This window comes from Felis catus, chromosome E1 (genome assembly GCF_018350175.1).
Source record: "Felis catus isolate Fca126 chromosome E1, F.catus_Fca126_mat1.0, whole genome shotgun sequence".
NCBI lineage: Eukaryota > Metazoa > Chordata > Mammalia > Carnivora > Felidae > Felis > Felis catus.
The window spans coordinates 27,267,811-27,283,259 of NC_058381.1; the positions used below are offsets into that span (position 1 = coordinate 27,267,811).

At 35.1% G+C, this 15,449-nt stretch overlaps 1 protein-coding gene across 3 annotated transcripts in view; it reads right to left on the reverse strand.

The window, feature by feature from the left end:
* The window catches only part of CLTC (clathrin heavy chain), a 65,934-nt gene that overhangs the window by 20,293 nt on the left and 30,192 nt on the right, over window positions 1–15,449 (reverse strand). For all 3 annotated transcript variants that reach the window (XM_045044808.1, XM_045044809.1, XM_045044810.1), the window contains 10 exons: window positions 13,989–14,102; window positions 13,396–13,569; window positions 10,244–10,441; window positions 9,323–9,523; window positions 7,049–7,201; window positions 6,304–6,426; window positions 5,303–5,440; window positions 4,927–5,091; window positions 4,513–4,693; window positions 2,757–2,920 (listed from right to left, as the gene is read on the reverse strand). In XM_045044808.1, coding sequence (XP_044900743.1) covers window positions 2,757–2,920; window positions 4,513–4,693; window positions 4,927–5,091; window positions 5,303–5,440; window positions 6,304–6,426; window positions 7,049–7,201; window positions 9,323–9,523; window positions 10,244–10,441; window positions 13,396–13,569; window positions 13,989–14,102 — 1,611 coding nt within the window. The remainder of the gene's footprint in view (window positions 1–2,756; window positions 2,921–4,512; window positions 4,694–4,926; window positions 5,092–5,302; window positions 5,441–6,303; window positions 6,427–7,048; window positions 7,202–9,322; window positions 9,524–10,243; window positions 10,442–13,395; window positions 13,570–13,988; window positions 14,103–15,449) is intronic.

Sequence of the window (15,449 nt, forward strand, 5' to 3'; positions counted from 1 at the left end):
AACTAATATTTACTGAGTACCTCCATACCAGACACTGTTCTTATGCACTGCAGCATTCCCTCAAGGAACTTATGTTCTAGTGGGGGAAAAACAATGTCTTATAGTGTTAAATGTTCTAAAGAAAAATAAAGCAGGATATGGGGGAGGGCAGGATGGAATAGGGATAGGTTTTATTCTAAGAAGGGTAAGCTGAGACATCATCCGTTCTCATGACATTTCATCAGAAATCTGAATGAAGGTAAAAGATTTGAAGGGGGAAAAAAAAGTAGAAAGGGCACAAGCAAAGGTCCTGAGGCAGGAGAGGCAGGGAGGTACAGGAATAACAAGCAGGCAAGTATGGTTTAAGTACAACCAGAAAAGAAAAAGGATAAAAAATAAGATCAAAGGCAGCAGGAAGCACATCACGGGTCTGAAGAACAGTTCCATGCTTTCTACAGACAGCCACAGTTCCACAGGGTTAATGCGTGAGTCAGATGATGCTAATGATACCATTTCATCCTGGCTCACAAGCTACTTTAAAGAGAAGTCATAATCTACCAATCTTTGTATTCCTGGTGGCTAACATGTAAATGGCACTTCAATGTTCAAGATTACTTTTCTTACCACAGTTTACTTATACCACCAATTCTCATATAGCTAACACCTCCAAACTGAAGTTTAATGACAGTGATGATGAGATGCAGCATTGTAGCTACGCTATACAGGTCAATAAGTAAAGTGAGTAAAGGGCCTAGTATGTTCATTCTTACCACTGAGGTGAAAGGTTGAAAACAACAGTAGCATCTTAGTACTGAGCTTCCATCTCAGACTGAAGATAAGACACGAGGTTTACATCTAACTTAAGCTGGAATTAAAATTCCTTCACAAAGTCAGGAATAACTTAAAACCAAAAAGAAAACCTGCCTGATAGAAAGAGAGCATATGTAGGCTGATTCTACCTTATTTTCAGGCCCACCAATACAGTATATTAACAAGAGTTATCACTTGAACACCTATGGCATACAAGGTACTTGACTTGATCAACACAGCTTCTGGTTGGAGAAACCAAGACTAAGGCATACTAGTTAATTTGCCTGAGATAACAGACAGATACTGAATAATAACCAATAACAGAAATAGAATTTGAACCAGGTCTGACTAGTTTAAAAGCCCAAAATCCATATCCATTTCCCTACTCTACCAGATCTGCACCTAATTCATAGTGTGATGTATGGAAGGGGAGTCCTCTCTCATTACATCTCAGGGGGGCTAAGCAACCTATGACTGCACCATGCTAGAATCCAGAAGATTTTTTTTTTTTTTAAGTTTAAGATAATTAAGTGAAAAAGTTAATTTAGTCTCATTTTGCACATAAACGACTCAAAAATACAAAACACAATTCTAAAGAAATGACAACTGAAGCTTAACAGTCAAGAGCTTCCTAACAATAAAAAAGATAGTGTAAGAGTCTGGTAGTATTTTTAAAAAAAGGAAACAGTGCCAATACTCAAAGGAGGAAGTGAACTATTGTCATGGATACGCTAGTCAAGCATGAAGTATCAAATACTTCTCCTCTGGAGGACTTTTTGACACCAGAAAGACATGGATTCAAATACATCAGACTGGCCAGGCTACTCAGAATACTCATGATGGCCAAGATATTATAAAGTTATACTCTGGGGGAGTGTTTATCTTTTAATCTAAACTATGGGGCAACTTCTACATTTTAACTACTATATTACACGAAAACCTCTAAGAGTTTAGTTATTTAATCTAGAACCCAGTAGTGATTCTTCAAAGGAGCAGTTAATAAAACTATAGATTATCCAAAATAACAGTGTAGGAATAGGAAAAGCCTATGTTTTTTACTGAATTACAAAATAAACATTTTGGTTTTAGTTTCAAGGTAAAATGCTTCCAAAAGGCACAAAATACTTAAGAATTTTATACATAGTTTCTGGAATCATTCCATATAATTCAAATACGAAATATATAAATACATATATTTTAAAGGGGTAATCTGAGTGTTCCATAGTCTACCTGATTTTTATCGACAAATGCCAATTCTGAAGTTTTATTTTTTTCACAATGGAACTAGTGGGTATAAATAAAGTTAAGTAAACATTAAACAAATTCAGGTGCCCTTAAGTATGTTTTAAAGAGCTAAAGATCTTTTAACCATTACTCTTCACTCCAACACAGGCAGTTCTTACTTCTCTATAACTAGTGCCACGGAGTGAGGGTTTTTTCTGTTTGATCTTACCTTCAGTTTAATGAACTATATATAATTAACACTCAGTTTCTAGAGAAAAGCTAATTTGATAAGAGGTAAACTGATGTTTCTCAGATAACAGAATGCTTTGTATACAATAGAGGCTCCTGAAAAGGACACTGAGGGCAAGCTGATCTTAATCTTCAAAAGGAGCATACATGAAATTCTAAAATGACATGGAGAATCTCCAACCACTTTTCAAAACTGAAATAAAAGAAAGGAAATTCCTTTGACATAGTGCTATTTTTTTTCTTCTTTTAAAGAGATGGTCATTCTTTCTTTTTTAAGAGCTCGTCATTCTTAGGTATTATTTACCAATTTCCCTCCCTATTTCAGAGGAAACCACAGAGTATCACATTTGGAAGAAATAATTCAGCACAAAATACAAGAATGTTAAAAATTTCCCCGTTTAGGGAAAAAAAGATATTTTCAAACTATGATGAAACCCATGTAGAACTGTTGATTGTCAATCCAACCAGAAAGTGCATTACTCAAAACCACTTACCTTGAGAAAATTCTTGACTCGCTCAGGATCATAGCAGTTGCTTTCTCTGCAGATTCTTTCTACTTCTTTGATCTGCCCAGTCTTGCAAGCTGCCTGAATATACTTAAAGTGCACATCTGGGTCCTGACTAAAGTTAACAATGGATCCAAGAAAATAAAAGAGACCTTAAAGAGACAAATAACTGAAATTAAGGATACATACACCTCTGAGAATGATAGAACTGAAAAATATTTAAGCAATTAAAAATACTATGACAATTATACCTCAGTTTAAAAAGTTATGTTGAATAAGCCCCCCCCCCCCAAAACTGGTTGCTCAAAACGCTCAATTAAGAATAGCTCAATTAAGAATACTAATTAATCTAGTAATCAGTTCAATAAATGGACTTACACTTTAATCCCTACAGAACAATTCAATGTCTTCTAGTAGCTGAGAAATAGGGGGACAGCTACTTAGTATGAAAGTTAATAATCACACCATATTCCCTGTGAGAAATCTTAAATGTCCCCTATAGCAGGTTTTTCCTATATGTAGTTAATAGGAAAAACACAAAAGCAGTTTGAAAAGAATTTAATACAGTGCTGTCCAACAGAACATTCTGCAATGATGAAAATGTTCTAGATCTGCACTGTCCAACATGGGAGCTGCTAACCACATACAGCTATTAAGCACCTGAAATGTGGCTACTGTAACTAAAGATCTAAAATTTTTTAAATTTTTTTTTCAACGTTTTTTATTTATTTTTGGGACAGAGAGAGACAAAGCATGAACAGGGGAGGGGCAGAGAGAGAGGGAGACACAGAATTGGAAACAGGCTCCAGGCTCTGAGCCATCAGCCCAGAGCCTGACGCGGGGCTCGAACTCACGGACCGCAAGATCGTGACCTGGCTGAAGTCGGACGCTTAACCGACTGCGCCACCCAGGCGCCCCATAAAGATCTAAAATTTTAATTGTATTCGATTTTAATTACTTTATGTGGCTACACGTGGCTATTAGACACTGTACTTGAATGAACAAAATCAATTTAGTGCATAGTTAACATACAGAAAGAGAAAACTAGTAGAAATCTTTCATTCCTTCTATTGAGAACAGTTATGACAAAAAGAAGGAAAAAAAAAAGGTAATAAACCCAAGAGTAACCCAACAGTGATTTAGTACTTGGTACAGCAGTGATTCTCAAATGAGGTGATTTCCTTCCCAGAAGACAGACATTTGGCAATGTGTGAAGACACTTTTAGTGGCCACAACTGGTGCAGCTGATGCTACTAGCATCTACCGGGCAGAAGCCAGGGATGCTACTGAATATCCTGCATGCACATGACAACCCACCCCCGAAATAAATTATCCAGCCTAAATTAACTATAGTGCGAAGATGGAGAAAACCCACTATATAGTGACAAGTTACAAAATGTCCTTGGCTAGAAACATTTGCCACTGTAAGATTCAGACAACATAAGCATGAAATCTTATTATACCTCATCATTCGTATTTTTATTTTATACAATTCTGACAAAGCTACTACATATATTTGGGTCTTAAAATTCTGCCTTTAATTCACCTCTAAAATATCCAAGCAGACAGTCTCGTTCACTGCACATCCCCAGAACTTGGCACAAAAGAGTTGACATTTATTAAATAAAACTCAAAACTATCCCATAAAACTGATCTTGTAGAAAGAATTTCCAACAGCCCATGATTGTAACAAAACCCCCTCTTGGCTATCTTAATTTAAAACAATTCAGAAACTCTTAATTACCTTCAAAACTCTTGAAAGATTCAAAAAGTTCAATCAGAGATTGAGTTGACAGTTGTTCATGATACTTGGAAGCCACTTGAACACAGATCTGCAGATTCTGACGAATATTGGCAGACAGCATGGCCCTGAGGCATTCTAGGGAGTCTTCTACTGATAAGGACCCAAAGTAATTCACTAACCACTAGAGGACAAAATAAACAGGCAGGTAGGTAGGCAGGCAGGCAGGCAGGCAGGCAGGTAGGTAGGTAGGTAGGTAGGTAGGTAGGTAGGTAAATAAATAAATAAATAAATAATAAATAAATAAAATAACATTGAACCTAATGGTGGAATGAAATTACTATTATTCAGTGCTACAAACAAATTTTCAATAAACCAGTTAATCATAATAGCTTCTGTTAGGTAAGACTGTAATACCTCAGGGTTAAGAAGATGGGTGTGAACAACTGCACGCTTTATGTCATATAAATCAGTGAAGTGTTCTAATGCACGCTGCAGTAGACCAGCCTTTTCACACAGCTGAGCAATATGAGCCCGGTCATAATGTGTAAACATCTGATTCCCTAGAATAGCATCTGCAACCTATAAAAACACAAATAGGACAAATTTATTTTATACCCCATTTATATTAATTCTATACCTAGATTACACATGAAGATTCAGTAGTCAATTAATAAAGGAGAGAGTACAAAGGCAACTCAGTAGCTTCAAATAGCTTAATCTAAGCAGCTCTAATTAACTACTAAAACAATGTTGGAAACATGCCTAAAAAAAAAAACAGGAAAAAACATACCTGAGGTGCATGCATAAGGTTCATCTCAAGCAACCGTGTCTGTAAAGGACCTTCAGATGGGCGATTATTCTTCAGGGCATCAAGCAAGAATGCAGTACACTGCTGAATTAGATTGTATTCCATAAAGACATCCACAATCTGGAAAAAAAAGGATTTAGAGGAAATTAACATGTTTAAAGCTTGCTCTATGATACTGTTGACAATACATAAATGAAATCTCTTACTTTACAGATAAAAAATTGCCAGACCAAATCCCAGATTTAAATATTTATACAATATCACTTCACAATTTAAGAATAAATTTTTGTCATCTGCAGTTATTTTTATTTCTGGTAAAAACAAAGTATTTCAAGATACTATATAATAGCACAATATAATCAAAACAATAGCTTCAAAATTGTAATGAAATATTTAAAATACAAAATATGAAGGAATCTGTGACTCCCACCTCCTCTATGCATCTCTTCCCTCATCCAACAGTAGCAACCATCCTTTGTGTTTTATTATTCCCATGTATTTTTCATATTTTTAATACATATATCTCTAAACAAGATGGTGTTTGTTTTGCACATTTTTTAAATTTTTATTTGAGAGAGAGCAAGAGCACATGTGTGTGAGCAGGGAAGAGGGACGAGAGAGGGAGAGAGAAAAAGAATCCCAAACAAGCTCTGTGCCTAGCCTGGAGCTCAATCCCAGGATTCTGGGATAAAGACCTGAGCTGAAATCAAGAGTTGAATGCTCAACCTACCGAGCCACCCAGGTGCCCCTGTTTTGCATGTTTTAAAACTGTATATAGGTGGTATCTTCCGTCCAGTCTTCTGCAACTTTTGTTTTTGTATTTTTTAATAAGACACTTGAGGTTTATGCATGTAGATGAACACACTCTAGTTTCTACAAATTGAAAGGTTAATAACCCATTTTTCTCCAAAGCTGTTTAAACACAGATCCCTCCATTCCCTATTTAAATCTTACCTTCTACAGAATGCATTTTAATGCCTTACCTGTGTGATATCAGCAAGTGGTTCTTCATCCTGAACTAACATTTGAGCAAACTGCTGTCCCTGATCTGGACTGATACGCATGACATTTCTCAGCAAAAATATCCAGTCTGGAGTATATCCAACCTACAAATAGAAAAAAAATTTGCAACTTTGATGCAAAGTTTCATGTTTATATCATTTAAAGGCTTTTTCTACAACAGAATTTTGCTAATATAGAACTACTGGTGAAAGTACAAACTCAGTTTTAACTTAACATGCTAACTGACTCTGGTTTGTTTATATTAGGCAAAGAGGCACCTTGGTGGTAAACGTACCTGAATGAATAGCTATAAATTTTTATAACTGACTTAGTTTCAATGAATGACCATTTCGAAGTTTGTTCTAACAGGTAACAGGCCCCTGACATGTTAAATTCTGAGAAGCCAAGCAAGAGTGCCTCCATTTTTTTTTAAATCTTTTTTTTTTTTTTTTTTTTTAAAGTAATCTCTCCACCCAACATGGGGCTTGAACTCACAACCCCTCGATCAGCCCTGCATGTCTGCTTACTACACCAGCCAGGTGCCCCAGTGTCTCCATCTCTGAATAAGCATAATTCTGTATATGAGAACTAAAATAGAATGTTCATACTTCTTCAAGTAATTCTAAATTTAAAGAAATTCACTATTAAAGTCACTGACAGTTCCTATAGGCTAATTTCTCAATGTTTTGACAAAGTTACATTGAGAATCTGTTTCATTGAACTCACTTTTTTAGCATATAAAACAATCTTCTGGACTTGACCTGTTTCTGCAAAGCACTGAATTACTTTATTTGGGACGTTAGCCCTCAGGTACACACTAAGTGCCAAGGTAGGGTCCACAGATTTCACAAGATCACCCAGTTCTTCAGAACATTCCAGCTGTCCAAAGGAAAAAGAGATTGTTTAGTAATCCATGAGCTATTTTATAAATGAATAGTTGATATCACTTCCACTATAAATTAAAACTAATATGACAGGCACTTACTCAATTATCCCAGAATATATTATAAATATGCAAACGTTGTGGTTAGTAAAGACTCTTGATCTTGTATTCACAAGACTGTCTCAGGAGAATTCTCCACACATCCTACTTAAGGATAAAAAGGCCACCAGGACTTCATGCATAAAGATGTTACAACTACTTTGCTAGGAAGGTAAGTATTTAAAAGCAGAATCCTGTATTTCTATTAAGAATACTGTATTCACATATCAGACCCACATGGTCCCAATTTTCCAAAAATAATGCAACTCTTAATGTAATGTAACCAAATGAAAAGTTAGTATTTAAAAGCCAGATGAGGCTTATCATAAGGACCCTTCTTAAAATTATGATGTAATCTGTATGTCTAAAGGATCTAAGCTCCATTATCATTTTGACTTTCGGATTGAAGGTTGTAAAGCAGGATATACAAATTTTACAAGGTCAAAGAGATAAAAACTATAGAATTTTGGGGTGGTATACAAGCAGATACCCTCCTCTGTGCTATTCAAAGCTGAGTCAGTCAGCTGCCCAATCTGGAAAACAGTTTCCCTAAGACTTTTGCCTTATATACCAGAGTTGATTTTCTACTTTTAATAGTAATGTTAGAGAACAGCGTTATCACTGACAAGTAAGTTCTACCAGAGCCTATACCTCTTAACTGTATGTGCTAACTAATCTAGAGTTGATCAGTGTCCCTTTTACCATAAATGGATCCCATAGGACCATTCACAAAAAAGGTAATGATACACAAAAAAAGCTTTCATAAGGCTGTAGAGGTCAACTCAGTTACTTTGGTTGTTCCCATCCTCCTCCCTTACCTGAAACAACTAGGATGCATCTCAAATACTCGCTAGTGTGGCTAGTAACTATTCTTCAGCACAGACTCCTGTCCAAGCATCCCAACTCTGAAGTACTATTCTCTAGTATCCTATAAGACTGCCAGAAGCTGGGTCAAGAAACAAGGGCTAAGAATCACTAATGTAAAAATATTATCAAATACACTAAAACTGAAAGGTGTAATAACGTTAAAAGTTATTCATTACTCAAGAGTACTTTAAACAGTACCACCTTAGTTCTCAACAGTGGCATAAGAGAGAACAATTCAATAATGCTACTTTGTGGAAAAGGCTTTTTATGGTGGTTATGAAAGGAATAATGCCACCAATGCAACATTTAAATTTGTTAGTTGCCTTACAAGTAAGCAATAGTTCCCATAATGTGCTTTAGGAAACAGCACTATTAGATGCTCTGTGTAAAAAGAAATTAGTAAGTACTGAGTAAATGTAAAAAGCATAGGGAAATCCTATAGTAAAGAAAGCTGGTCAACAACAGATGTTAAAGGTTCACATTTTTAAAAATTTCAAGAAACTAGTTAAATGTTTTCCCATATAATGCAAATTAACTTTATGTGAAATCACTTTGGGAATCTCTATCACTGCTAATTAGACAGGCCTGATGTCTTCATATCAATGATCCAACATTTTATGTTTCCCTTGTACATCCAAACATGGTTACAAGCAGCAAATATGACAATTTTGATGATACTTGGGAAGTTTAAAAAACATATATATATATATAATATATATATGGCATTTATATGGTTAAAATTACTGTGCTTATCAAGCGTGGAATGTGAAAGACAAGAATATATTCTTATATTCAAATGAGTGTTACACATGTTGACAAATATGAATGTATACTGAAATAGACCTTTCTCACTACACTTTTCCTAAAGCAAAAGGATAGCAATTTGTTTCCAAGTTGGAAGTTTTAAGCACCAAGCAAGAATCCTGGATTCTATTTAAAAAACTGAACAAAAATACCCTATCTCAACATGCCACAAAAAACGTTATTTTCAAAAAGTAGTTAAGTTTATGCATCTCATGCAATGTCTGTCCTTGTTCTATTCCTGCAAGCAGTAAATAGCGGACATTTTGGTGCAGCCTAAATGTTTTTAACTGGCTACCGTGGTATTTAATGCAATCAAAGCAAAAATATGTTAACGTAAGTTAATGTACCTTATCTTCTTTTAACCATTTCTCCAAAAGCTGTTTCCGTCCTTGCTGAAGTACAGGCCTACATAGTTCTAAGGATTCATATTTGTTTAGTTGGCCCTGGTCCAAGAGAATTCCAAAGTACTGAAGTAGAGGAGAAGTTTGACCTGGCTGGGCTGGGACACTCTGGAACCGGCGGATAGTGTCTGGAGTACGAAGGATTCCCTTTAAGAAAGAGAAATGTTAAAGACTCCTCTTAATAGGTGATCCAACATCACACTAATAACTCCACGGATCTCTTAGGCCAATCTTCAAAGCATGATTTCATCTACCAATAATAAATTTAAAATCTTCAATACACTGAATGGTAAAGATTCAGTAAATGTCCGTCACGCCTCTGGTTCAAGGTTATGAGATTATTCAGAATCAGAAATCTATCAACCCAATCACAATGCCATTGTATGAGAGAACAGCATAATCATAAACTATTTATAGCTAGCTATTGTTCTAGGTTTACATTAAGTGCAAATTTCATAATGCTGATTGATCAAGGTGTAAGGTTAATTCAGTCCAACATAATACAAAGCTGGTAAGAATAAACTCAACTAAACTTCAGACAAATCTTACTAACATGCTCTACTTAACTTTTCAAATCTTAGAAATAAAATCAGTAACTATCATTGATGAGGGCCATCAGTATTGTAACTAAGTAACTGAACATTACATCTATGTAAATCATAGCTTGCTAGATCTACATATCAGACATCTGAGTTTTAAAAAGCTAACCAAATCTAGAGGCACTGACATGTAACTCATATATGACTAAAGGAAATGCAAGCTAAAAAGGATCAGTTTTCTCTGTGGAGAACTGGTTCCACTCCTAACAGTATTAGAAACAGAACTTATTAACATTAATCCAATCATGGCAACTTCATAGCTATTTACCTTTGGTGCATTAGCAGCTACCTTTGCTGCCTCTGAGTAATTTCCCTGGGCAAAAAGAGCATTAAATTTCCGGGCAAAGAGTTCTTCAGCACCAGCTAAGTTATTACGTACAGCCATTCTCAGAGCCAAATCAGGATTTTGTAGGACATTGGTGATATAAGGAATTATGTTTTCTTCTTCCACGCATACTGACAGAACCTGAAATTTAAAGATTAATGAATAGCTGCAATGTATTCATTTGGCTATCAAAGATACCAAATCTGTTTAGAGCTGTTTACTGCTGAGTCATAAGGTAATGAAATTGTGACAGTTGTTTTCTTATTGCCATAAAATTTTTTTTTAGTTTTAAAGGGAAAAAAAAAAAAAAAAGCCAAGACAGAGAAGACTAAAGAGTTGCTGAACAGTTGCGGATTCCTACAATATGGCCATTCTGTAAGACAAATAACTCCCTATTTCATACTATCTTCATATTGTCCAAACAAATTGCTTTGCTACCATCCATTCATTCTTAACATGGTTAATACCAAAGGCTCCCATTTAGTTGAGCTCTGAAAGACAGCTCTCCATTTTGTTTATCAATTCTTGAGAAACAGTCTCGACAACCTACAGGACTCTGAAAAAGCTATGAAATCTAAATGAAATCTAGGGCTCAGCTGGAAGAAGTTTAAGGTATATTCTTCTTAACTTCAGGATTTTTTTTTTTTAAACAAAGATTTTCAGTAATTTTCTTTAATTACATTTACATTCCTAGAGGCCAAATTATATAACAATGAGGGGAGAGAGATCACTGACTCCTTAAGCACCTAATGTAATCCAAGGTATACAGCAGTTGCTTAATAAATGTAGCATCAGTAAAGAGCACTTTCCATTGCTTCTATTTGGGGAACAGTTACTCATCCTAGTCCTCCTAAAATGTCACTGCCACAGAATCCTGCCCTATTTGCCTAAAATCTAAACTACTACCAATTGACATGAGAAAGGGAACCTTTCCTTCACTGTGTTCATATCCATTCCTCTCCCCAACACCAAAGATGGTTATATACCTCAGCTTATAAACTACTTATATTACCCCAACAGCACTTCTAATACTACAATTTCTCATCTATTTCTTAGTCACTATTCCACATAAGGACAGGGATGTATCTTTCCTTAGCTGCATTATTAGTACCAGACAGTGTTTTGCCCAAAATAAATGCTTAATATTTGTTAAATAAATGAAAATGTGAAATTTCTGTCCCAGGACTAAGAATAAAAATACAATCTGAGAACTCAGTAACCAAACAGACAGTAACAGTGTACCTTGCCTTTTCTGTTTCCTTTTGAGAAAAATGAAGAAATTTTAACTTCCAAAATGCTTTCACTTCTATAGGTCAGATCCCCCCACCCCACCCCCAAAGCTATGGCTATCTTGTATCTGCCCCATGTCATTCTACTACAAATTAAGACATTAAAGGAAGGAATTACTTTCTTAACAGTTTGCATTCTGGACCTGACTCTTCATGCTTAGCTCCTAGGAAAAGTAAAGATGAACAAATCTAGTTCCAACTACACTGCCTGAAGCTTCCTACTAATTGCTACACCTTTATCTTCCCCAGACACCAAATCCATTAGTTTCATCTTCATCCTATTTTTAGACTATTCTAGCAGATTTCTAGCAACCAGTACTTAAGATCTACAAGGGACAGAGAAGGTTCCTCTCTACCTTCTAAAGTACCCACTCAGTTCTACCAAGTTCAGAATTTAAGCTAGATATTGGCAAAAATCTTCTCTTGATAGCTTTTCATTTTCAAACAAATAGAAACCATGACTTCATTCTTAGGGAATATGTCCAACTGTAGTTGGCTTTGATCAAAGAGTGGAGGAAATGTCCTAAGCTTACTATAAACACTCATCTCCCTACTCAGAGCAACTGGCACACAAAATCTGTTGGGGAAGGTGATCAATAAATTCTTAAAATCAGAGTTATGAACAGCAAATATACAAGGTGAAACTCTTCCAAATGCTTTAGTTTAAGCATTATCTTAAAACCATCAGCACAGTGGCAGAAATAAAAAGATCTTTGGCTTAACAACTTCATGATTATTAAATTATCACTAATCTAGTTCACCAAAAGGCCAATGTATTCTTGATTTTTCCAAGAGAGATCCATACAGCTGAATAAAATGAAAGCTACTGAATTTTTAAAGTTGTTTTAGTGCCCAGACAGTGACTGGTGTAGAAATACGCCCAGACAGTGACTGGTGTAGAAATACAATTAAACAAAGAAAAGTCCCTTTCCTAATGAAGAATAGCAACTGAAGCAGTTTAACAAGTAATTGGTAATTAACTCACTGTGATATGTGCTATGAGGAGAGCTACCTAAATTCTAGGGGAATAAAGCAGGAGCACCTAACCAGGTGTGGGAAGGAGATAGGGAATGATAGGTAGGTAAAGACTCCCTTTCTCTATAATATTTGCCTCTTTACATACATACATTATTACCCTATCCACTTCTATCTGGGAAAAATACTAACTTGAAGGAAAACTAGCAAAAGGCAAGACCAATAACAGTATTGCTTTTGAAATTTTAACCATTTTTTAGAAAATAAGATACTTCCTGGTGGAACATTAAAATACTAAGAAAAGAGAAAAAGGATCACTTGGTTAGGTGCTGTGAAGAGGTCTGTTCAATGTGACAATTTCAGAACAACTAATATTTTCCCTATCTAATTGGATAACTTTCCAGGTACCCCACAATAGCTACCATAACATATCACCTTCCAACATTAAATATTTAATAATAATTAGAGTTAGGAAAAGAGATGTAAAGAGAATTCTTTTCCCAATAGTTGATTATCTGTTTTAGCAATCACAGGAACAAAAAAAACCCTATTGGAAAGAAAGTATGGTGTCTGTAAAATGTGACCCAAATAATTTCTTTGTATGGAGAGTCATTTCTTTTGACAATAACGACAGACAAACACAATCCTAAGTGGCTATATGTCAGTTTCTTTCTCTGAGACAGGATCAAAGAGAGACTTTTTATCACGTGCTTCTGTATTTTTATGTATATATTATTTTCTGACATCCAAACCACATTTGCTTTTTAGGAAAAAGAAAAGCTAACAGCAGTGTTACTTTATTGCTTAATTTAAGTTTCAAGGTTTCCTTACTTGTCCCTTTCTGTTTACTCCAATTATTCCAGCTGTGGCTTCATGAGGTGCAGTAACAAAGATTGTTTCTCCACTGATTCTATTCATGTAGATACAGGTACCAGTCTCAAGATCATAGAGGTGGATATAACCATACTTAGTAATCAAGAACACTACATCATGCTTTTCACTGATCTGTATAAAGAAAATCAACACTTCAGTAAAATCATGAATCTACAAAGAAAAAACTTAATTCCATCTCAGATATGGTAAATTCTAGAACTTTGACAAGAGGCGTATATGAAAAATCTTAAAAGTTAACGTACGTATGGTTTCTCCTTTTTATAGCACGTTAATATCCCAAGCTCTTACTGTAAACAAAGAGTATGAATAAAATGTATAAAAGAGAAAACATAATTTTGAACTTATGATAACCCAGTTTATGTATTATGTGAATGTTAAGAATATTTCTTCACAAAGTTTTATTAATAAACTTTACTATTAAATAAAGGATATTCCTCTAAGCACTATTAATATTGACTGTAAGTAGCAGTTTGGGGTTAGTTTTGTAATGAAGAGAGATTTTAAAAGTCCATTTGTTTTACTTAAAATACCTGCATTGCAACAGGAAAGTCATTTTGTGCTTCTGGAGGAAAGAAAACATCCACTGCCTTCTTTGGAAAGGGCTGATTCCCTGTAGGTGGTGTGCCAACTTCAATGATATGTAACTGTTCACAAGAAAATAAAATTGATATAAATCTAGATCATTTACCAGTTGATCGCAGCAGCTTTATTTGTAGCCCCAGACTGGAAACAACCCAAATGTCCCAAAATAGGTGAATATTAAACTATGGTACAACCATAGCATGGAATACTCCTCAGTAAAAAAAAAAAAAAAAAAAAAAAAGTCTCATGGACATTATGCCAAGTGAAAAAAAAAGTGCTAATTTCAAAAGGTCACAAGGTATACAGTTCTACTTATATAGCATTCTTGAAGTGACATATTATATAAACAGAGAGTAAATTAGTAGTTGTCAGGAGTTACAGATGTGGGGGGAGAAGGGAGCAAGTGGGTGTGACTAAAAAGAGGTTGCAGGAGGGAAGATAGTATGTATCATGAATCTACTCCTATTAAATGACACAGAATAACACAACTGTACTAACATCTGTTTCTAGTTTTTCTACTGTACTATATAGCTCTGTAAGATGTAACCAAAAACTAGGTAAAGAACATAGGCATCTCTCTGTGCTGTCCTTGTATTATTTCAAGATAAAAACTTTAAAAAGTTAAATGAATAGTTAGAGGGATCATACCTCAATCTACCTTGTATTAAGGACACAGAATGGTAATATATTACCAACAAAGGCACCTTCTCATGGTTTTCAATGATAATTTAGTATTTCCAAATAGAACTCTAACTTAAATTGTTAAATCCTTCTCTGTCTATACATCTACTCTAACACAGATGGAAAATATACACCTAAACTGTCTCTCTAATCACATATACCTCATGGATGAGAATATTTTGGTTTAAAATATCTGATGCTGTACATCAGCCAGGCAAAAGAAAGTAAATAATCTCAGTAAGAGTATTATATATTTAGCTTAGTCATGTCAAGAACGGACTCAAACAAGAAAACAATATGGTTTCCAAGATATATACCATATGAAACTTGTAGGGTCTCATCCTTAATTAGGATAACTACCTATACTGAAAAGAACTGGGTCTTCCTTCAAAAGCCATGGCAGACTTTGGTACAGAATATAGCTGCCTTCCAAAAGCCATGGCAGACTATAGGCTCAGGCACAAGTTTTCAGATACTAGAAAAATGACAAAGTTTTTGGACTTTTCAAAAAAAAGTCTCAGCCTTATGTCTTAAGGATAAGATCGGATTTCTAAAACTTATGTGTCTTTGTTAAATTGTACCAATTGAGACATAAATACCAATGTTTTCTATCCTTGTCATATTGAAAGGATGGTTGGATCATTCCTCACTTCAGGGATTCTTACTCTGAAATTTTAGGCAGAATTTTAACTCTCTGCGCATATGTTCCCTCTCTGCTAAGAGACTAT